This window comes from Panthera onca, chromosome X (assembly GCF_046562875.1).
Source record: "Panthera onca isolate mPanOnc1 chromosome X, mPanOnc1 haplotype 2, whole genome shotgun sequence".
Classification (NCBI taxonomy): domain Eukaryota; kingdom Metazoa; phylum Chordata; class Mammalia; order Carnivora; family Felidae; genus Panthera; species Panthera onca.
The window spans coordinates 28,064,337-28,089,085 of NC_138357.1; the positions used below are offsets into that span (position 1 = coordinate 28,064,337).

General features: G+C 44.5%; 1 protein-coding gene and 1 long non-coding RNA gene across 8 annotated transcripts in view; one reads left to right on the forward strand and one right to left on the reverse strand.

Annotated features, from left to right (window-relative positions):
* The window catches only part of GRIA3 (glutamate ionotropic receptor AMPA type subunit 3), a 267,210-nt gene that overhangs the window by 99,927 nt on the left and 142,534 nt on the right, over nt 1-24,749 (reverse strand). For all 6 annotated transcript variants that reach the window (XR_014136764.1, XM_081792968.1, XM_081792967.1 and 3 more), the window contains one exon: nt 1,438-1,491. Coding sequence is in view for 5 of the 6 variants with exons in the window: in XM_081792968.1 (XP_081649094.1) it covers nt 1,438-1,491 (54 nt within the window). In the remaining variant the exon portion in view is untranslated. The remainder of the gene's footprint in view (nt 1-1,437; nt 1,492-24,749) is intronic.
* The window catches only part of LOC145714004 (uncharacterized), a 162,304-nt gene that overhangs the window by 92,276 nt on the left and 45,279 nt on the right, over nt 1-24,749 (forward strand). The window lies entirely within an intron of this gene.

Consider the following 24,749-nt stretch of genomic DNA (forward strand, 5'->3'; position numbering starts at 1 on the left):
ATAATAAAAAAGTTTGTGTGTGCACTACTTAAACTCATCTCATACGCTGTCAGTGATGGGTGAACCCTGGCATGTATAAGGCCAGACAGAAGGAAAAGGGAGAGGGAGGGAGGGAGGGAGGCAGGAAGGAAGGAAGGAGAGCAAAATACTTATTGATGGGAAAGAAATGGTAAAATCCCATCAATAACTGCCTCAGGTGCCTTGCTGGGACATCTGTGTTTCCTGCCAGGCCCTGGCCTAACTTCCAATGAGTCAGCAAACAGCCTTTACTTATTGGATGCCCCAAAAAACAAATTGAACGCATTCACATGTAAATGAAGAATCAAGATTTCTCCTCCTAAAAGAGTCAATTCATTTGTCCCCCGAATGGTCTGAAGTGCTCTACTTTGAGCAATTTATTGGAGAAGGTGCACACTACATTTCAAGGCAGTAGCTCTAATCTTCCTCTTATAAAGTGTCTCAACGAACCCACTTCCTAAGAAAGAGGTTTGAGTAACATTTCCTTTCTCGTTTAAAAACTATTAATTATTAAAAACAAAATAAGATTTTTTCTTTGATTTAAGAAATCTAAGAGCATAATCATAATAATCTTTCACCTTTGTTGCTATTCTTTTGGTGTAAGAGCTTTATAATCATCATCATTCTGTTGTGGTGATGAAACAAAATCGGGGTGAGAACTCATGTTCTGTAATAATTTAATAGATTCTTAGTATCATAGTGATCATTTAACATTTCTCTTTCATTTCATGGAGATGGTATTATTCAGAACCTCTGCTAAACAGATATTACTGATTCAGAAGCCATTTTGTTAATTCCCAAACCAATTGTCTTTTTGGAGAAAGAACTATAAACTAACCTAATGAAATGGTAGCTTCTAGAATAGCACGAATTTTAAAGGCATGGGAAACATGAAGGAAAAGATTCAAGTTGTGTCTTTTTAGAAGTATAAAGGGGGCTGTACGCTTTGACAGGCTCCCTTGATGTTCTGTTCAGACCCACTTCTGGCATCTGGTTTGAAAAGATCTGGTAGGGGTCTGCTTCCGGAAAGACAAATCCAGTACTGATGGACACATGTACTTGGGTTAATTGGGGAAAGAGTCTGCTTCCTGTGTCCCCTGTCTCTCGTGTTATATTTCAAACCTGGGTAAGATGGTTTACATTTCAAATCCAAATTGAATCTAAGAATAATTGGTGAGGAATCATGTCAAATTACTATGTTTTAAATGAGGAGAGACTATCAGCTTCACAGTTGAAACAGAGACAGCGTAATTGAAAACAAGGCTATTGCATTCAGGGTTTGGTATTTACTGACTCATTTCTTCAAGTGTCTAGAGAACACGTTAGTTTCTTCATGTATTTCTTTTTTGGATGATCGCAGACGACACAAACTAAATAGAATATATTGCCTTGGGAAACAAAAACTCTGCTTGTTCTTACCAGGTTAGCAAGCATGTAGTGATAACCTCTTGAATGTTTTCCCAGGATCACAACCTGCAGAAGAAATAAGAAATCCTGTTTATTTAAGAAGGGCATTTTCAATTACCCAATCAATGGGAAATGCAGCAATCAATCAATGGGCTAGAGAAAATTGCTTTTAAATGATCAACAAAGTGTCAGGTCTTTTACATACAGTAAAGTCACAGTTAGCTGGAACAGAGTTCCTTCTGTACATTTCAATTTCAGGCAGAGAATACAGGAAGGATGGCTAATATTAAAGTTAAGAGTGCCAACGACGAGGGAGAAAAAGCTCTCTAAACTTCCAGGTCAGTTGCATCGTTGTCACTTAAAATAGACGGCAGAAGCGATGATGAGCCTCCACCCATGAACTGGATTGTGTACTTAGCTGCTGAGACGGAAAATGGGCTGAACTTGGAATACAAATTAGAAAATAGAATGTACAGTCCATTTTTTTGTTGTTATCTGGAATGCTTAGGGAATAGAACACGCGAGGAATGGGGTTAATGGGATTTTCAGGTTAATCGAGGTTGCTTTCGCCTATTGAAACTTTTCGAAAATGCTTACCTTCCTTTTCCTGCCTAATGTGAAAGATTTGTGACCATTTGTCCAGCTTTTGGTACTGAATGTGATGCCTTACGGGAGCGGGGGTGAGGATTTCCCCTGAGAGGACATTTGGAGATGCCTGGGGGCATTTTTCGGAGTCACATCTGGAAGGGTATCTAGTGGGTAGAGGCCAGTGATGACGCTAAACATCCTACAGTGTGTGGCACAACCCCCCAAAACAAAGAATTATCTGGTAAAAAAGATGTCAATAGGGCCGAGGTTGAGAAATCCTGCCTTGGGGTCATCATTCTTATGGTCATTTTCATGAGTAACGCTGTAGTAATTCTAAGCCTTACAGTTTACCAAATGCATTTTTGTTCTTTCAAAATATATGAGTGGATTGAGTAATTTCCAACCGAATATATTGGCTGTCAGTCGGAAGTTTTTGACTAAATAGTTGACGTTAGCTTATTTCCAGATAGCTGAGATGAGCAAATTCTGGTTAATTGAGGATTTTATAAAATGTCATTTTATTAAGTACTGAGTATGTACAAGTACTGTACCGAATACAGGGAGTGGGGACAAGGAGGGGGTGACACAGACGTGAAAGATACAACCAGAAGTGGAAAAAGGTTTTGTGCTAGGTCTGAAGCCGATACCACTTTACGAGCCCTCTTTAAGAAAAGCAATACAAAATTACGAACAGTAAGGCCTTGGAAAGAACCCATGCGGGTAAGGCACAATTAAGCTTACGGTTCGTGTGAAGTGCCATCGTGGACACAGGTATCAAAGGGTTTAAAAACAGCTTGGGAAGACAACACAGCTGCATACATGTCAAACCCGAACTCTATGTGTCAAAGGCCACAATAATAGTCAACACAGCCGCCCTTCATCGAGTGCCTAGTATATGCCAGCCACCGTCCTGGGTGTTTTACATGTATTCAATCCCCAGAACAATTTAACAGATTAAATGTCATTAGTTTTACTTTACAGATGAGGAACCTCAGCTAGAGAGAGTTTAAGCAGCACGCCCAAGGCCACACAGCTCAGAAGCAGTAACGCTGGAATTAGAACCTGGGTCTGTCTGCCTCTAGAACCCATATTTTTGGCAGTACATTACATGGTTCCTTAATATGTGCTAGTTGTCAAATAGCAATACTTGTTCTATGTTCTTGGAGAAGAGGAAGAAAACGTACCTAAGGTCTGCTGGGATGGATCAGGAAGGCTTCCTGGAGAAGATAAGTTTTAAGCTGGCCCAGAGGAGTGGAACCACATGTATGTATGTTTGTTTGTTTAAAGTTTATTTATTTATTTTGAGAGAGAGAGAGAGAGAGAGAGAGAGAGAGAGAGAATCCCAAGCACAGAGCCCATGCTGTCAGCACAGAGCCTGATGCAGGGCTCGATCCCATAAACCATGAGATCATGACCTGAGCCAAATCAAGAGTTGGACGCTTAACCGACTGAGATACCCATGCACCCGAGAACCACATATTTAAATATCATGCTGGCATTAGAAGCTCTCCATGCATTTCAAGGGCTGAGAGAGAGAGAGAGAGAGAGGGTGAGAGAGAGAGAGAGAGAGGGTGAGAGAGAGAGAGAGAGAGAGAGAGAGGGTGAGAGAGAGAGAAAGAGAAGGCTGTTTTCGATTAATTTAAAATATGAGCCACATTTCTGACTGATTATTTATGGAGGAAATGAAAGGTTAATGAATGTCTTGAGGAAGTGATTTCTCACGCTGCCATGACACAAAATGAGCTGTTAGGTATCTGCTGGGATGTATTCTTCAGTGTCCGCTTTTGAGAAACATCCTTACTAGTGACATTTGTTAACTTCTGATGGCAAGTTGGGGCCATACATTTGTTGAATTTTTAATTCACTGACAACCCTCAACATAATAAAATCAGAGGGTTTTGAATTCTGCCAGAAAAATGAGCAAGATTCCTAAGGACATCTAGCAGAGAGAGCTTAGGGCAATAAAGCAGCAAGCCCAAAGGAAATGGCGTCTTGGTCACCAGAGGAAGGGCTTAGTGTCCTTTTGAGCAGAGGGAAGGTGAGAGGGAGCCATAGCAGCATTGGTGTTGTGAGCAAAGCCCCGAATGAGAACCCAGGAGCCCGACCTTGTCACGTACTCACTGTTTGCTTGTGGGCAAATCACTCAGCTTACCCCAGTCTCCATGTCCTTATCTGTCATCTGGGGCAATGAACCTGACCCTTCCTGTCTCAGCAGTGCAGTCAAGATCAAACTGAAGAACACGTACGGAAATGGTCAGGACGTGCCTCATGGAACCACGTGAGGTTAAACAACCGTGGGAGGGAGTCATTCCCTGACACGTTGTGTTTTGGGTTCAGAAAACCCTGAGGCTATTGGAATATCTGCCTTGGTCCCTGCCCAGAGGGTCCGTCCGAAAGAAAGTCACTTATTTGAAGATAGCTGTCTCACATCATCACCTTCGAAAGCTTAGCTTACGCTGTAAGAGATGGGAAAGTTATGTAAGGAGAGGAACCTTTTTGTGTCACAGAGCTGCCGCCTCGAAGGCCATAATTATTCCCTCACCCTTACTTTCAGTGCCTTCTTAACTCTTACTTGACACCCGGTTCTGAACAATCTTGGTTTTTCAGTTCACGGTGAATGAGAAGCTGTCAGTCAGAAGGGGTGTGTGGAGAGGGAGGGACTATTAGAAAGAGGTAGGTGAGCAGCAGAGGAAGCGACAGACTGGTTTAGAGGCGCAGCAGACAACATCGTATGGTGTGATCATGGATGTTCGTTGTGAATGCCTGAGTCATCGGGGTATGGTCCGTTGGCCTTGGCAATTTCTGCTGAAAAAACCCACGATACATGTGGTGGGAGGTTGCCATCAGAAATGGTCAAAGTCCCAGTCCTTAAAAGGGTACACTCCACTCTCTCGAATTCTTACTTCCACGAGGCAGCAGCGATCCTCCTGATGTGAGCTAAGTGAGGCCTTGCTGTGAAAAGTGTCAGGTTTTGCTCTCCGTCTTTCCCTTTTTTGAATTTTTGGTGCAGGGCTTGTGGGAGTGCGGGTGGGGTGGGAGGGTTGCGTGTGATAGCATGCACAAAAGAACTAGTTAATGGGAGTGATTCTTGTTCAGTTAGTCCTCAATCTTTATTCTTTCCCTCTGCTATAGACGAACAAGGCATACATTGTACCCTTAGTTATTTAATGACTCTGCTAACCAAGAGAATATTCAACTTGGCTTTTACAGTAATTATAATAGCTCATTCTGAATTAGTTTCAGAACTTCAAGTATAAAAGCTGTCTTAATGGTCTACTTTGAAATTTAAGGAGGAACTTCCAAGTTCCCAAATCCATGAGCGGTATTCACTGTGCCTTTAGAAGATCTGTTGGAGATGATGGGTGGCTAGATATGACGGCGGATACGATAAATGTAATAAGGAGAAGCGCATGAAGTGTAGATAAAATTCATTGTCTTAAGGACAGTTATTTTTATCCTCACAAATAGGATCTGAAAGAAAATAATGCCACGATCCCATTTCGTCGAAACTTAAACCACAGTTTCATTTGCACATAAAAACAGCTCTCACATACTAACTCACTGAGTCGTGCATACAGCATTGCATTAAAGTAGTTGTTAAAGCAGTCAGTGAATCATGGTCTACCTATTTGGGGGAAGTGTTCCCTTATTGACTCCCCCATCCACTTATCCAGGAAATTGGAGGCTGGGTTTCACCGAATAGTTAAAAATAATTCAGAAAACGTTCGGTTGGTTTTCTATGTAGGAGGCCATTTCTTTTCCAGTCTAATGCTCAATCTACACATTTTCATAATTTTAGAAATTTGAAATGAAATTGCTCCATAAGACTATTTGAGAAAGGCCCACACACCCTTTGGGAGCAGAAGCATCTGTTTTTCTATGCTCACATTAAAAAAAATATATATATGTGTGTGTGGAAAAGTGTCTATGATTTGTTCCCCTTAGATCCATCTGGTATGTAGACCTAAGTATCTCCATGTTTGGATTTTCTGCATCAGTGCCAAAAAAGGATCTATGTATAAAGATCGATCTTGCTTTGAGTACAGAACATGCCTTCCCACTCACCTTCATCTGCTCCTCTTTGATTTAGGTACCCTGAGAACATTTGGGGGGCTGGGGAGAGACATGAGGGAGGTTTCCAGTTTTAATTCACCAGACTTACCTCTTGTACAGGTATTTTCTCTCTCAGGAACAAAACGCTCTCCTTGTGTTCGAAGGGAAAACATTTTTTTCAACATTCCCCCTCCCTCTCCTGCTTCCTCAGTTATGAAAAGATACTGTTGTCCTATGGCAACCTATCTAATTTCAGCTGTATTGGGAGTTAAAGAGTGGTATGCTACAAAAAATCAGCCTTAGAATATGCCACACTGCCCAGAAGAAATCTTCCATCAGGTATGATAAAAGGCGTTCATTTTCTTGAATGAAAACCCCAAGCTACTAAATTGCTTTGGTCTTAGTATACATGTATCAGAAGTCAATTCCGTTAGAATTATTTTGTGATAATCTCAATCTGCACACACATGCTCTCCTCTAACGGAAAGACAGTGCTTCATGTTGCGGTCATCTGACTTGAATAAAGGTGCTGGATTAGTGAGGCGGAGAAGAGCCAATCACCCATCCCAGAGTTAGCCCAATGGCCGTGGGGCTGGGGGTGGTGCTGATGGAGAGAGAGAGGCCAAAGCTTTTCATAAAGAAGGAAAATGGGAGCGCAACCGAGAAATCTCATCAGTGTTTATGCTGTCTACTGGGGAAGCTTATGCAGAGAGAAGGCAATTGAATAAAGCATCAAATAACATGCTAGGATGTGAGGATCAGAGGGCAAGGATTTCACCAAAGAACGCGTCTTTGGGAAGTTTCACTTCCCGGACGTTAATAGCGCATTCACTATGACTGAATGGAATATGTGGAAGATTTAATGCTGAACAGCAGGGCAGGCAAAGAGAATGTGCACATGAGAGGCAATACATGGCCACAAGTGAGTCAAAGGAGCAACAGGTTATTCCTGCTCCTGTGGATAAGGGGCCATTTCAGTGCATGCTGACCTTGGTGGGAACACCTCGCTGTGTTAACCCAAACACAGTATTTCTCAAATTTCGTTCCTTCACAGACTTCCTTCCATTTGTGTCCTATCCACATACCACAATACTATTATTTACTTAATATTTACCTTCATAGCTACTCCTTTTCTTAAATTTAGCCGTGTCTAAAGCCTTAATATCCATGAAACTACATACAAGAAAATAAACACAGCTGTATAAAAATAAAATATATTTATCGAGACCTCACTGAAAATCCTACAGTATACCACAAGGGGCGGTGGGAAATACTGCCTTAAAGCCTTGTCATGTCTTTAGGGAAGAGAATGTAGATCATGTCTCCCTGTCCTGATAAAATAAGGTTAATTTGCCTTACGGTTCAGACATGGAGTATCCTTATCTACTTTCAAAGGTTCATGAGTTTTGTAAGAGAGCATGATGGGCAGTGTTTTGGGGGTAACAAATAATGCCTGGGACTGGGTACAAGTGACAAATCTGGAAACTTACAAAAACATTTCTCAAGTCAATTTACATGTACTGCCTCACGTGTGGGAAGTCCGGCAGCTTTGATGGGTTAGAGTCCTTTGTCATGGGGTCAGTAACTAATATTCAAACACTGGGACCTTTCCGCCAGAACTTCCTGTAAAATGATGTATTTCCAAACACTGTGCCTTTTCCTGGAGTACGTCATCTGGAAGACCTTTCACAGTACCCTATTTATATTTGGAAATATTCTAGATGTTTCTTCAGGTAGAGGTAGGGTGATTCTAACTAGTATTTAACCTAGAATAATACAGCAAAAAGGACCTTAGTTTCTCTTCAACATAGCCATATGTATGACTTTTGTAGTCTCTCTGCATTTGTATTGGGTACCCTCCCAAATTATTTTAAACAATACATTTTTTTATTAAAAATTAAAAAAAATGTTTATTTATTTTTGAGAGAGAGACGGAGCACGAGTAGAGGAAGGGCAGAGAGAGAGAGGGAAACACAGAATCCAAAGCAGGCTCCAGGCTCTGAGCTGTCAGCGCAGAGCCTGACGCGGGGCTCAAACTCCTGAACCGGGAGATCACGACCTGGGCCGAAGTCGGACGCTTAACCGACTGAGCCACCCAGGTGCCTCTAAACAATACATTTTTAAACAACAGTGTTCTTCATGTATTCTTTGATGAAATTTACTGTCCATTATTTTATGCTCACACTTACAACTTGGGCTTTCATATTTACAACTTTATCCTAAATATCAAATGGTATCTTTTTTTTCTTTTCTCTGTAGATTTTGTAAAATAGCTTGGGCCCAAAGCACTATAATCCTGAATGTCTAAGACCTACTTGAAGGACTATACAGGTGGTGAGCAGAGGGCTTGAGAATGCCAGTGGACTCGTTCCTTGTATTTTTTCTTCATTACTTGGATTAAAAAGAAAAAAAAAAAGAAGGAACGGCAACATGTGGCATACAGCCAAGCGGTTGCTCAAATATGTGTTGTTTCCAACCACAACCATGACTACAACCACGACCACGACCATGACCATGACCACGACCACGACCACGACCACCTGGGGCTAGGTGGAGTAGTGTAGGACTTACTTCATTCACCAACGAGTCACCCTCTCCCACCTTTAGGTATCAATCAGGATCAACAACTCTAGTATCACACCTAAAATGACACCTTACGGCGTTTATACTTCTCTTTATAGATGTGATCTCAATCACCCTTGAAGCTTGGAACAAATCGGTATTTATTAATGGTGATGTACTAGAAAGAGCCAGATGGTTCTGGATTCAAATCCTGCCATTTACTCGTTAGCTCCATTACAGTGTGCAAAACTGAACCTTGGATGGTCGGGTAGAGTATTGGAAACCCAGGGTCAGCCCGGAATGATGGAGCCCCCATGTTGGGAGGGGAGAGAAGGGAACGTTTGGTGTGGGGATATGGAGAATGAGATGTCCTCCTTACAACCCCCTGAGGGCTCCTCTGTGGATGTATCTTCTGTTTGTGCAATGCTTCCAGCATTCAACACCCTCGTCTGTGAGATTTTCTGATTGCTGAAGGAAGTGAGTGGACAAGTTTATATTTTCAAATAAAAGTAAATTATCTCTTAGAAACCCAGTATATTCTGGGGCCTTTGTTTTCTTAGGATAGTTGCTTACTTGGCAAGTTTCTCCCTCTTCTAAGACCCATGTCACTGAAGTGTCTGTCAATTTCGAAATGGATGACAAATGATAGAGGCTTAGGTCATGGTAGGCCAAACAGAATTCTCCTAATTTGCAAATGTTCTGTTTGGTTTTTCACTCTTTTTTGTTTGTTTGTTTAAGTTTATTTGGTTTGAGAGAGAGCATGTGCCACTGGGGGAGGGACAGAGAGAGAGGGAAAGAGAGAGAATCCCAAGCAGGTTCTGCGCTATCGGTGAGGAGCCTAATGTCGGGCTTGAACTCATGAGCCATGAGATCATGACCTGAGCTGAAATCCAGAGTAGGACGCTCACCCACCTGAGCCACCCGGGCGCCCTGGTCTTTCACTCTTGCTATTTGCATTCAGCATTATGTTCCCCACTCTGACAGCTTATCCACCTTTGTGGTCCCACTGACATGACGACAGTTCAAGCACTCTAGGCAGAATTACAGACTTTCAGCCCAAAACAGGCCTCCTGAAAGCTGATTATTAAATATTCAGGAGTTTCGTGAGCCAGTTTTTAAACCACTGGTAGCTTGAAATCGGCCATGGTAGTAGTATTTACACGCTAGAAATCATCCAACACTACAAATCAAGGCTTTTCCCCCTTGAGAGCCAGTTTACTCAGAAGGAATATGGATCAAGGTCCCTAGTGGATGGAAGAGCTGCCTCTCTTCACATTTCATTCACCTCTTCTTTTTATTATTTTTTTAAATGTTTAGTTTTGAGAGAGAGAGAGAGAGAGAGCTCGCGCACACACGCGCAAGTGGGGAGGGGCAGAGAGAGCAGAACAGAGGATCCAAAGCAGGCTCTGTGCTGACAACAGAGAGCCCGACACAGGGCCCGAATTCACGAGCCATGAGATCACGACCTGGTCTGAAGTCAGACGCTTAACCCAGACGCCCCACTCGCCTCTTCTTCTAATGAACATTTGTTGAGTGCCTGCTCTGTGCCAATCCTGGGGGGAGGCAGACACTGGGGAGACAGAGGTCACCAAAACCTGGTCCCTGGCCTAGAGGATCTCAACACCAGAGTAGGAAAAACTGCCCAGTTGACAGACAATTACAACCCAGTGGGAGAAACACGAGAGCAGAAATATGTACGTGGTACAAGTGAGGAGAGAATGATGAACTCATAACCCACTTGAGATAGAAAGTACTTTGTCTCCAACTAAAGACCTAAAGAATTTTTTCCCGTGGTTTTTATAAGTGGAAACATGACAAACAGGTGACTTAAAGGGAATGCTATTTTGAAAACGGAGAGATGTATTTCAGAGGGCCATTTCTCTTGATTTCAGGAGAGCCTTGCTGTTTTCCAGTGCTTACCCACTAGAGGAAAGATTTTTATTTAGACCAACATAGGCATTTGTTGTGATGGCAGCCGGGGCTGGCTCCAATGAGACATCGTGAATGAAATGATTGCTTAGAAAGGCTAAGTTAGAAGGGGGATAAGTGGTTATATGGTAAACATAATGGGATCTGCCAGATTTACCAGTTACAGGCTGTGTAACCTTAGGCAAGTTACTCAACCTCTGAAACTCCGTTTTCCATGTAGAACAGAGAACATAATAGTTAATAGGTAGTAGAGTAAGGTGGTCAAGAATGCAGGGTAGACTGCCTGGTTTAGAGTCCCTACTTTGCCCTTTATTATTTTTTTAATGTTTATTTTTGAGAGACAGATTGTGCAAGTGGGGGAGGGAGAGAGAGGAGGGGACAGAGGATCTGAAGTGGCTTCCGCACTCACAGCGGCGAGCCCGATGCGGGGCTCGAATCCATGAACGGTGAGCTCACGACCTGAGCTGAAGTCGGATGCTCAACTGACTGAGCTACCCAGGTACCCCCTACTTTGCCCTTTAATTGCTGTGTAGATTTGAGCAATTAACTCTCTGTGTTTCAGTATCCTCATCTGTAAAACGGGTCTGTCATTAGTGCCCACATCATAGAATTGCAGCAAGGAATAAATGAAATAACGCATCTATAGTTCTTAACACAGTGCCTGTTGCTTATCCTATATTAATGGATTCCCTTCCTTATTCCTATTGCAATGGCCCCTCCCTCCATTCTTTGCCACAGAAATCACATCTATCCTACAAAACAGATGAACATAAGGGAAGGGAAGCAAAACTAATATAAAAACAGGGAGGGGGACAAAACAGAAGAGACTCTTAAATATGGAGAACAAACTGAGGGCTACTGGAGGGGTCGTGGGAGGGGGGATGGGCTAAACGGGTAAGGGGCATTAAGGAATCCAGTCCTGAAATCCTTGTTGTGCTATATGCTAACTAACTTGGATGTAAATTAAAAAAATAAATTAAAGTAAAAAAAAGAAATCACATCTATCCTTCAAGGCCCAGTTCATATGCAGCCACTTCCACGAAGGCTTCCCTGATTTCATGTCCCTCACTCTCAAAATGTACAGAAGTGGCTTCCTGCTGCTCTGGGGTAAAGGATATGGAGAGGCATTAGGATTTGGTGCAGAGCGGGTACTGGGGCCACTGATCAGGATAGCACTGGGTTGGAGGTGCAAGCAAGGAGTTGAGGTTTGGGTGCAGAGTTCAGGCATTTGAGTCGAGCGTGAAAACAGGACGGGAAGCTGGGGGTAAAACAACAACACGGTAACCAGCACCGCGGCCCTGCACCGCCCCCCTCCTCTCGTGCCCCCAAAGCTGATCAGGAACAGGAATCCAAGGCACATTGAAACCACGGTTGAGAAGATGTGTGTGGGGAGCTGGAGGGGGCGGGGCAGGGTTCTGCCCAGAGACAAAGAAGCCCAGGAAACTGAACCAGTCCTGTGTAGTCACCACAGTGTTTCTACCACAGGCAAGAATGGGGGTTGGGAGAGGGTCGTGAGGGAGGGGAGAGCAGAAATGTGGCAGGGTCTGCACAACGGATCTCCGCTCTGCATGGTAGGCAGTTGCCCAGGACGCTCGGGCCGCCCCACCCTGACAGTAAGGACTGGTCCTTGGCGTTATCCACCTTCATTTCCAGAGCAGGGAGGCAGAGCTATTCTGGGCTTTCCTCACTTGAATCCGCCGAGGCCCTGGGGGACAGAGAGAACACCGGGAACACGATCCACATTCCCCGGAGGCCCAGGCTACAGGAATGTCGTAGGACGGTCGTTCTCAAAGTGTGTGCTGTGTGGATCATCTGGAGAGCCTGTGAAGAGGCAGGTCCCTCAGCACCTCTGCAGAGAATCTGCTTCAGAAGGTCTGGCTTAGGGCCAGGGAGTCTGCCTTTTAGCGCCCCCCCCCCCATCCTGTTGCACACTGAAATCTAAGAAGTACCTTTCCATATGATAATAAGTGCGCTCGAAAAGCTAAAAGCAGGAAAAGCTAAAAGCAGGAGCCTCGGTGATGGGATTCTCAGGAAAGGGGATAAGAAGGGACACGGTGGGCTTCTGGCGTGCTCCCTTGGGAAGTGTCCACGGGGAGGGAAAGGGGGCGGCCCGAGGGCACTCGCTCAGACTCCTAGAACACGAGCCAAAGGCGGGGGAGGTCTTTGAAAGACTCTTGTTTTAGACGGGACAGCACCGGAGGCAGACCCTGAGACAAAGACTTGAGGGCCGGCAGTTGCGATTCCAGAAAGTGCTGGTAGGGGAGTGAGGAAATGAGACAGCAAAGGGAAAGCAGCCAATCCATATGTTGCTCCCCTCTCTCCCATCCCCTAGGTCTTCGCTCACGTACCCCACAGCACGTAGCCCCAGGGCATGGCACCAACGTGATGGTCACTAAATGCTTCTAAGAGGCAGGGAAGGCTGGCTCCTGCAGAGAATGAGGCCTTTTAGACTAGACTTTGAATGATGGGGGGCAGGGGGCTGTTGCTGGCAGACAGAAGGGAAAAGGGGATCCCGGTGAGAAGATGCCCTGGACGAAGGCCTGGTGGTGGGAAGTGACAGAAGACAAACATAAGCTAACATTTGTTGAGTGTTTACTGTGTACGAGGCTCCGGGTACACTGGCTTTTCATGTGCTTTAGCTCCCTGAATCCTCGCCACAACCCTTGAAGGTGGGTACTAGTATTCATTTCATCTTCCCTGTCAGGAAACTGAGGCCCAGAGAAATCGGGTAACTCGCCCGAGGCCTCACAGGCAGAAAGTGATGGAGCCTGGAGTCGAGTCAGATCCGCCCGACTCCCAGGCCCAGTCACCGAGCGGCGGCAGCTCTACTAATAATTACTGATCATGAGAACTATTATTCAACAAAGACTGAGTGCCTCCTGTTATTATGTATTATTACCTAAGTGGGGAGCAGTTATGGCCTGAATCTTTGGAAACTCTCTTTTGTTGCGGGGCATCCTGGGAATTTCCCTTTGGTTTCCCCTAATTATTTCTCAAAGCTTCGGGCCTGGTTCATATGATCATGACTCCAATTTTCGATTCCCTATCAGCGTACGACATGGGTTGCCATTGTCTAATCACAAGCTGCGCTTGTGATGAACGCCGGATAATCAGAACAAAAGCACAGGAAAAATAATTAGGGAAGCAAAGGGAAGAGGCTCAGAGCCTTGAATCAGAGACTGTGTGAAGGTTTCTAGGACTCAGTCCCTGAAGCTCTGACAATGTATTTTGATCCTTGTCTGAATGCAAATGAATGACTCCATCAAATCATAGGCAGTCTGTCACCGTGCAGGTTATTCGGCTAGTCAATTAAAAGTCTGAGCGAGCCGGTGCCTGTCTGCACTGGGCTCTGAAGATAACCAGACCTGTGTCCTGACCAGGCAAGTTAATTTAAAATAAGTGACCTCAATTGGGTAATGGCTGCAAGTTCAAATTCAAGAATCGCTGTAATTAGTCCCAGATGGATCTTAATTGTTCTTTCAGGAAACAGAGTGGGGAAGGGACAAAGAAAAATGCACAAGCCCAAAGTAAAGGTTATTGGCCATACCTTTGAAAGCCAGGGGAGCTTATTGGGGTAGGGCATAGGTACTGTGGTATAACGAGAGTTTCATTGCTGCTTTTCCAAATGCATCCTTCGAGATGCAGTATGTAAAATGGGTCCAGCTCTTGGGACGCCTGGGTGGCTCAGTTGATTAAGCGTCCGACTTCGGCTCGGGTCGTGATCTCACGGTTCTCGGGTTCGAGCCCTGCATCGGGCTCTGTGCTGACAGCTCAGAGCCTGGAGGCTGTTTCGGATTCTGTGTTTCCCTCTCTCTCTGTCCATCTTCCACTCACACTCTTCGTCTCTCTCTCAAAACAAATAAACATAAAAAAAAATGGGTCCAGCTCTTTTTGAAATAAAGTCTAAAACTCAGCACTCTGAACCATGTGATCTCAGGTAAGCGATGTAACCTTTTTTTTGTCAAAAAATTTTGTCAATGTTTTTATTATTTTACTTTTGAGAGAGACAGAGTGTGAGCAGAGTAGGGGTAGAGAGAGAGGAAGACACAGAACCCAAAGCAGGCTCCAAGCTCTGAGCCGTCAGCACAGAGCCCGACTCGGGGCTTGAACTCACGAACCGTGACATCATGACCTGAGTCAAAGTCAGATGCTTAACTGACTGAGCCACTCAGGTGCCCCAGTGATTTAACCTTCTTCTGGCTGTTTCTCATCTCTGTAACAGAGAAAACGTTATTAACCCTACTTACCTCAGAAGATCAAAGAAGATACGTTGCAAAAAAAGCTTTGCAAAAAAATATGGAAAGCTCTACGGGGCAGCATTTATTCTTTCTTTAATCCAGGAAAGTTTCCTAATTAAAGATTTTTGATTTTAGAGTATAAGGCCCTACATGTGGGCCTCTCTCTATTTTGCCCTTGGACTCTGCCACAGACCAGGTACCTTCTGAACTCCACCTCCCAAAAGGTGAAAAGGTCACTGTGGGTGATATGTTCAGCACCATATCTGTGTGGAGGTATGTGATGTTCTAATTTGTTAGGGGTACACCAACAGTTGACTCTGTGGGCTTTCGCAAGAAGTCAGATTATGAATCGGATCCTTCTCCATTCGTGTTAAAATAAACCTTAGACTTGAAATCACATGTTGGCACAGCACTGTGCTACCACGACTTTAGTGTAAGTCATGGTGAGAGCAAGATGGCATTATCCCCACTTGTTTTTTTTTTTTTTTTTACATATGAATGCTTGGGTTTCCCTACAGTGTTCTGGTACATTCTAATTATGCATATCTTCCCAAGCCCTGGAAGCCAAATTAGTAAGAATTTGTACAATGGTAAAAATAATATGAGTGAAAAACTCCTCACCCAGTACAAAGCCTTGGAAGACCAAGAATTTGACTATGTTGGGCTGTACAAATGACTGCTTTTGAAGCTGCTTTTTTTTCTTGATTCCACTTTTTAAAGGAAATTGTATTGTGATACCCATTTGAGTCCCTCCTAATGGAATATAAGCATCTAAGACAGATTTACAACCTATGCCTACTGACAGTAATCACAACTGTTTTTCCTTCAAGCCTAACCAAAACTCATTTAAGGAGCTTGCTTTTAAATCAGAGTCTGCGTTCTGCCTTGTTAGATGAGCCAAGCAAATAATGGAGTTGTGTCTCCCAGAATTGCATTGTTATTGAAGGGCTGTGCCTTTTGCTGAAAAGAGCTCGAGGTCATAATGAACAAGTAAACAAACAAAAAACCCTGGCTCCACATTACCCTTCATCACTGGGAAACACTCATCCGTGGTTAGGGAGCAGCGGAGGACACAGCTTTGCGAGGATTTTTGCAAAGCTTTAAGTTATAGGCCGAGCCGCCGTTTCTACAAATCTCCCCGGGGAGTTCCTGCAGTGCATCGTGAATAAAAGGCACGATATGTGGTGCATGCAAGACTGGTGATTACTCTCCGAGTGATAAACGTCAGGACTTTTTTTTTTTTTTAACTAAAAAGCCAAGAAGCTATTTATTTAATTTAACAAATATTTATTGAGCACTTACTAGGTTCCAAACTGTTTTGGATGCTGGGGATACAGCCGTGAACAAAACACAAAGGACCCTGCCCTCATGAAGCCTAGATTCTGGTTCGGTTGTCTAGTGATTACTCCCTCCTGTGAACCCCTGTATGGTTCCCGCCTCTCGTCTGTCTCTCCGACTGCTAATTATTTACCCAACTGAAGCCTGGGCCCTGCCATCCCAATTAGACGCTAGGTGCCTGTGGGCGGGGCCTCCCTTTGAACTTGTTAGTGTGTGCGTCATTCAGCACAGTGCCCCGTGGGCACGTAATCAATCAGTGTTTGCAGAAGATGGGAAAGAAGAGGACTCCAACTACCAGGAAGAAGGATGACCAGTGATATTAACTTCAAACGTTCTCTTTCTGGTGTAGTCTGCTTTTGCGTGAGCAGACTGTCTGAACCTACACGCGCATCCCAGGCAGTGGGGTGGGAGGTGGGATGGGGTGAGGAGGCCGGTGGCCCCTCTGCACCTCCGTCGGTGTCTTCACTGTCAGGTAAGACTGTAGTGCAATCCCTAAGTAGAATCATCTCATTTTGGAGACTGTGTTACTTCATTTCCGGGTGGAAAACTTCTGTTTCTTGAGGATCAAAAGGGCCAGGATGAAACGTAGAGTCGTGTTCTGGCCGGTGTGGCCCGTGTTCTTATTGGCATCAAGTTTCTACCATTCTGCTTTCTGACAACTGATCTATCCTTAATTTCCTAATTGGCACTGCTTATTAGCATTCACTCTGACGAGTGGGGTCTATCATTCCTGTGCGAGTATCAACTTCTACCCTCTCCCACCAAACCAGATCAACTATGGGATCCTTATGGACTCAGTTCAACAAATCATCAGAAGTGCTCCCTGATCTCCAAGTCTGGCTGAATTAGGCACGTTCCTTCTGTATTCCATTAAGATCTGTGTTCCCCTCTGTCACCGCACTTAGCACACCAGACCACGATCATCTGTTTTCTCGATGGCTCCCCTGTTAAACCACGAGCTCCTTGAGTGCTGGAACCGTGCCTTATTTGTTTTCCACTTTTTCTTTGAACTTCTTACTAGTTCTTAGGACAACGGGCATAGGCAGAGGGAATAGGAATGTTGTCTTGCTTTCAAGCAGAGCTCGAAACCATCTTACGTTTTTTCAGCAGATCTGCTGGAAAGGCTTGTGCATAGGAGCCTTCTGTTTCTCTTTTTCCTTTTCTCATGCAGTTAAGATAAAGCCATTCGCTTGTTTCTCCCACTTCAAACAGTGTTATTATTTATGTAGGTTCTCTGAACAGGATACTTGAGTGATGGGTCCTTTTCAGTTTCCATAAAGAACCAACTCTGAGCTAGTCTTCTTTATGCAAAACGTCTTTGTTAGATATGTTGGGTTCTGTTGAAATGAGATTGCAAATGGAACCATTCCTCTCTTCCTCTGGAGTATAGTAAAGTGAAATTCATTGCCATCTGACAACTTTTCAGCTAAACTTTGAGCAAAGAAGTAGTATGGAACTCGTGAAATCGGTTTGCAGACGGAACAGCTTTCACCGTGTTTGGAGAAACCATACTATTTTCTCTTGGCTCCTAAATCCCCCAGTACCTGGACCATTATTAACATTGGTCTTTTTCTTTTAAAAAAAATACAGGGGCACCTGGGTGGCTCAGTCAGTTGAGCGACAGGCTCTTGATCTCGGCTCAGGTCACGATCTCACAGTTCGTGGGATGGAGCCCTGTGTCCGGCTCTGCGCTGACAGCGCGGAGCCTGCTTGGGATCCTCTCTCTCCTGCTCAGTCTCTCTCTCTCTCTCTCTCTCTCTGTCCCTCCCCCGCACTCGCATGCATGTTTTCTCTCTCTCTCTTTCTCTCAAAATAAACAAGTAAACATTAAAAAAATACATTTCGATGGCAAGATTGTCATGCACGCGTTGACATGACTTAAGAAAGTTAAGAGAATGAGTTGCAGGTCACTGAGTGGTAAGGACCGTAAAAGAAAGAAGCGAGGATTTCACGTGTAGTCTTTTGAGAGTTCTAGATCACTGGCTATAGTTTAGCAAACAGGCTGCTGTGGTGGCGGCTGCAGGGGACAGAGTCGCCAGAGAAGTAGACCATGGGGAAATTTTCTCAAGCAAAAACCGTCCTATTGGTTTCAATATTCCACAATGAGTGCTTTATCTTCAACAGGTTGGGCGTGAGAAGCAGCCCATGACTCTTCTGGGGAGACAAGAAAGACATTCCCCCTCTCTAATAAAAGCAAATACCCAAGGGATGGAGCTGCTGCCACCTGCTATTGATGTAGCTAATACAGAAGAGCTAAAGGCTCTGCTGGGAGACGCACTTTCCTGTCACTCCTCACAGCCCGCTCCCAGCGGCTTGGTGGTCGTCGTTGCCATGGACACCAAACAGCGAAGGGGTTTGGGTCAGAGTTTGAAGGATTGCGCTGTGCTTGAGTGGGTGAGGCGAGAATTAAGTTAATGCATGTACAAATAAGGTGCATTTCTTCCCTTTGCGCCTTAGAGAAAACTACAGCGAAGCAGTCTGTCAAGCAACAATTGATTTCATATTGGCCAGGGAAGGTGGGGGAGGAGCGATTTATCGAGTACGAGCTTCTTAAGTACAGGCCGTAGTTTGAAATAGGTCAAGAGAAGTGAAAAGGACTCTCAGAGCTGTTGAGAAGATAGCAGTGAAGGCACTTAAGAATGGCCATTAAGAAGCTTTGGACAGGGGCGCCTGGGTGGCTCAGTCGGTTAAGCAGCTGACTTCGGCTCAGGTCATGATCTCGCGGTCCGTGAGTTCGAGCCCCGCGTCGGGCTCTGTGCTGACGGCTTGGAGCCTGTTTCAGATTCTGTGTCTCCCTCTCTCTGACCCTCCCCCGTTCATGCTCTGTCTCTCTCTGTCTCAAAAATAAATAAATGTTAAAAAAAAAAAATTAAAAAAAAAAAAAAAAAAAAAAAAAAGAAGCTTTGGACAGTGCCTTCTCTGACTGCCTAGTTCATTGCTTTAGTGTCCCTGGATCTTCATGTCTCAATCCAAGACATGGTTCCACTCTATTTCGGTTCTTCCCTCTTATTTACCTCTGCGTGCGTGTGTGTGTGTGTGTGTGTGTGTGTGTGTGTCTTTTAGATAGCATCGTTTTAAGGTTCTGATTTGCAAATCGGTTCACCCAGTTCTGTGTCCCCATTCTTAAGACTGGCGGGCACATTTTCCGACAATGCTGAACTTTGAAAGAGAGGGCACCCTTCCTGCCCCTGTCCTCAATAATGATCCACTTATGCCTAGAGCTAGAATTTCTACCGTTGGGACAGTTAAAGGCACGAAAAGGACATACATAAGTTAAACCGTGTACGTTTGAATACAATGCCCATGTTCGGGACAGACCCTTTGGACCCCAAAACCATAATCAAAGCACTTGCTGCTCTGTTGGTAGCACTCACAGACCCAAACCTTTAAGGTGACCCCCCACTTCAGTCTCCCTCGCTTGAGACCTGCCTCAGGTAACAGAAGAAGCTGAAAGGCATTTTGAGCTCTCGGGCTCGGCGACCACACGCTCCTTTCCTTATTCATTTTCTCCTCCTTAAGAAATGAGGTGCAGGGACTCTAACTATAATGCTTGATATTTGTAGACCTAGCCTCTCTGAGGATCTTAGAATACCTTAGAGAAATTGTCTGATTCATCTTAACGTCACCCTAGCAAGGCAGGGAGGGGTTTTTATATTTTATGGCTGAAGTTGCTAAGATGATAAAAGGTGAGGTGGCTGTGCAATGTCCACAGTGATCTTGAGATAGAACTCAGCCAGCTTTTGGGTCTTCGGCCTATAGCACTGGATTACTTCAGAAGACACTTGTCAATCGCTCTTCTTTTCCAGAGTAGGGTGTTGGTGGTTCACGTGTATTTGCGAGGCTCTTGGTAGCTATGTTCATTTAAAAAGTGGGAGAGAGGGATGCCTGGGTGGCTCAGTCAGGTGAGTATCCGACTCTTGGTTTAGGCTCGGGTTATGATCTCACGGTTTGTGAGTTTGAGCCCCGAGTCGGGCTCTGTGCTGACTGCACGGAGCGTGTTTGGGATTCTCGCTCTCCCCCTCTCTCTGCCCCTCCCCTCCTCAAAAATAAACAAATAAAAATTTAAAAAAATTTAAAAGTTGGAGAGAGAACAGTGGTGCCTGGCTACTTATCTCTTCCACTTGACTCTACCTTTAGTGACATGACAGTGATTGTCACCAATCTCCCCAAGCCCTGGCCCTAGGCTGCTGAATTGTGCCCCTTACTTGTCAATTTGTTATAACCCCTGGACAGAGACAGATCTGAACTGAGGGAAGACTGCCCCAGCAAACATGGGATTTGACCGGAAGGTCCAGGTGGGTGGTTGGTAACAAACCGATGAAGGGCTCTTTCCCAGACTTCGTGTCATCAAAGTCCTGAGCTTGGTATGGATCAATCAATCGTCATTGCCCTTCAGTGTTAGGGCAGTAAGGAACTTGAGTCTGCATATTTTATTTTATTTTTTATTACTGGACTTATGTTGCTTGCTGTGTCTCTGTAGGAAATCTGAGAATCTAAATTATTTTATTTATTTTTAATGTTTACTTATTTATTTTGAGAGAGAGAGAGTGACAGAGTACGAGTGGGGGAGGGGTAGAGAAAGAGGGAGACACAGAATCCAAAGCAGGCTCCAGGGTCCGAGCTGTCAGCACAGAGCCCGTCTCAGGCCTCGAACTCAAACCGTGACATCATGACCTGAGCGGAAGTTGGCCGCTTAACCGACTGAATCACCCCGGCACCTCCCTGTTGCTGCTGTTGTAAACTGTGCTTCGCGCAGCCCTTATGAAACTGTTTGTTACAGCATCTGTTAGGATCGAGGACAAGACTCCTGTCCTCATGCAGCTGTGTGATGAACCTTCTAATTGCTACACTTTTGGTGCTCTTAATCTGGGAAATTTCTTAATTGAGCTAGATGATGAGTCTAAAAAAATTCATTAATGTTCACAAGGCGGTGATTCTAACCCCTAAGACTTAGTCAACTTCTCAGTGCCTGTAAAGGCTTAACTGGGAGTTCTCCGTGTAAGCCATACAAAGGGACAGGTATCAGGGTGTTTTCCTCCCATGCTAAGTGAAAGTGCCTGTGGGAGATAAAACAGCTATATATGGTCAATGGCTCTTTTCTTTCTATTTCTTTTTAAAGGCCTGAGGCCTCACGGGATTCAGTGATGGGATTAACTCAAAACAAAGGAAGATAGTTGTATTAGTTGTATTTTTGCATTTGAATTGGTTCATATTTTTATCATTTTTGGAATAAGGTACCAGCCTTAATCCTAAAATGCTGGTGTTCCTAGGTGGGAGAGAAGGTCTTCTGATTTAATAAATCCTTACTGCAATCTACTGTACATTGCTATGTGCAAAGAGATCTGAGCAGGAGTAGGACAGGGGATGTGGCTATCATGGGGAAATTATGATAGGCTTGCAATGAACAAACAAACCTCAGTTTAATCAGAATCCAACTACCAGAAATTCTTACTAGGAATTTTCCCCAGTCATTTTCCAGATATTAGAAGGGCTGATGTGGTATTTATATATACATATGTACACAGCTTTGATCAACCAAAAAATCCTATTGATGGTGGTGTGGGGGAGGGGGGGCATTTGCTATTCTAACTCTAAGGATAGAGGCACATGATAAACTTCCGGATTGTGTCCTGGCCTTGGAGCGTTACCGTCTCAATCTCCCTGTTCATCTAGTGTGTCCAAGGCGAAGCAGAGCTCACTGACGTGGAGAGGCTGGCAAGATTCGTAGTCAGCAAAGAAACATTCCGTGATGGTCACTAGCCTGGCCATCTGAGAAAGTAGGGAAGTTGACTCACACATTTTTAGGTATTTCTCCTACTCTGCCTTCCAGAATGATTGCATTGCTGCTTACTACTTAGCAGGAAAGACATGTCCTCCTCCACCCTCATTATCTAGACCTGGGTATGATAAAATCGGTAGGGACTCAATATTTCTTGAATTGCCTACCTTGTTTTTCACAGCTCTGGGAATCACGGCCTGTCGGCACTGGAAGGAACCATCACATATAACACAGTCATTTTACAGCTTAGGAACTGGAGGCACAGAGAGATTAAGTGACTTTTTGGAGTCCTACCGCTTGGGGCTAGAACCCAGGTCTGCCTCCGGGCTTCTGTACTCTGCTTTATAAAACTCCAGGATGCCTCCAGTCATCCCCAAGACTCTCATGAAATTCCCTAATGGAAATTCATTTGCATTTGTGTTGATTTTTTTAAATAAAACCCCCAAACCTCATAGGAAATAATCAAGCAAATAATTAGATACCACAATTTTTTTTTTTAAACGGGGGGAGGGAACTGTCGGTTGAGCAGGAACGTTTCCTTTTTGAGACCAAAGCTTCTATCATTTGAAATAAACAAGAGTCTTGCTGTTTCAAAGTAATGATCTTGAATGAGTTTTTTCTTTTTATTTTCCCAGAGGGGATTTGCTTCTAAATAGTCACAAAGCCAGCCTAGCCAGTCTAGTGAAAAGTATGACCAGAGAATCAGACCATCTTTTTTAATAAGCCAAAGAGAAGATCTCTAAATATAGAATGCTGGGGTCTGCTACCAACTCTTAGGAAAAATATCTTTGCATTTTAGGGAACAAGTTTGTTTAAGGCTGCCAGTGCGTGTTGAAATCCCCTAACACGTGGAAGACTTTTGTTGCAAGTACAAGTATCTGGCTCTCCCCACTCACTTGGGGCCTGGAGGCCGGATGTGAGACTGTACTTAAGAGAAACGATGTCAGCAGTGAGCATCTTTAAGAAATTCAACCATAGGTTTGACTTCTGGGACACTGTTCTGCAGTTTTGCGGCACATTTTTGCTTCACGATAATTATTACGGTGGTCCAATATACGTTAAGTATTAGCTTTACATTTTTTTTTTTTTAGTGTTTATTTATTTTTGAGAGAGAGAGAGACGGAGTGTGGAGCGGGGAGGAACAGAGCGAGAGGGAGACGCAGAATCCGAAACAGGCTCCAGGCTCTGAGCTGTCAGCACAGAGCCCGATGCGGGGCCTGAACTCCTGGACTGCGAGATCGTGACCTGAGCCGAAGTCGGCCGCTCAATCGACTGAGCCACCCGGGCGTCCCAAGTACTGGCTTTAGATCACCATGTCAGTAGGGTAAGAACTAGAGACCACGGGACATTATGATGGGTGAGGTAATGAAAAGGTCCCTGCAAAGGATGGACGGGGCAGCCGATTTCACTTCAGAGAGAAACCTGGGAAGGTTGGAGGTGGCAAAAGGAAGGGAACACGTAGCAAGATACAGCAAGACATGAAGGGAGGCCAGAGGGTGTGCTTGGCTATGTGTGACATGTATGCCTGCACGCATGGCCATTAGGAGATGGGGGAGCAGGGAAAGCAAAGAAGAATGGGCTCTCTTTGTTTACATACGGGCCTTACCATGTGCCTGGGGGAAGAAGATGGAGAGGCATAGGTCTTAGAAACACTCTGGCTCACACTTTATGATTAATTTACTCATACGTGAAAAAAAGCTGTAGGCTTTTCTAATTCCTTTTATCCTACCAGCGCGTATGCACCTTGTCTTTATTATATTATTTTACATTTGTTGAGATATCCGGCTCTCTGATTTACGTTGCTCGGGGCTATTACACATTTTAAAAGGAAAAGAAAGAAGGAGAGCTTTTGTTTCTTCTAGTAGTGCTCAGTACAGTACTCTGAATATAAGCCCTTGTGTGATGTTAACTTCAGAAGAGTTGACTGACCCTTGTGTTGGAAGTTTTTCAGATAAATCACAATGCCGGTTCCGGGGGTCTGATCCCTTTGCCTTCCTTCTTCCTCATGAGTTACCTCCTAATTATGCAGTGATTTCTTAGATGGGTGAGCAATTATTTATCCCCTGCAAAAGGTCCCATTCTGTGTGGTCTTTTTTCTCTATCATGGGGGTATGGCCCCAGACCACCCTTAGAAACACAGGTAAATAACACCCGCCAGATCCCTTACGTGTCTTTGTCTTTAAAGATTTGTAGGGCTGCCTGGGTGGCTGTTGGTTAAGCGTCTGACTTCGGCTCAGGTCGTGATCTCACGGTTCTTGGGATCGAGCCCCGTGTTGGGCTCCACGCTGTGTGGAGCGTGCTTGGGATTCTCTCTCTCTCCCTCTCTCTGCCCCTCCCCTGCTCGTGCTCTCTCATGTCTCCCTCTGTCTCAAAAATAAATAAATAACCTTAAATTTTTAAAAAAAAAATTCTGAAAGACTCCTCACGTAGTCCACCTCTAGACACAGGCTGGTAAAGAAACGCCATCCCGCTTTGGTTCCAGGGCTCTCCAGTGTGGCTGCATCATCTCCTATCTAGTACCAGCCCACCATATAATGTGAAGGTCATAGAGGACGTAGATCTAGGTGTGAAGTATAGAACCACGGCCAGGTGGTGGCAAAAGGATGTTTAGCCCTCAGTTTATAGCCATGCCTCTGAAAGCAGGGTTCTAGAACAACTTTGCACTTCTAAGTATAGAGAATCTTTCCTAGACACTCCAGTGTCGAAAAGCGTCTGATTCTTGGCTTTGGCTCAGGTCATGATCTCATGGGTTCATGAGTTTGAGCCCTGCACTGGGCTCTGTACTGACAGCATGGACCCTGCTTGGGATTCTCTCTCTCTCTCTCTCTCTCTCTCTC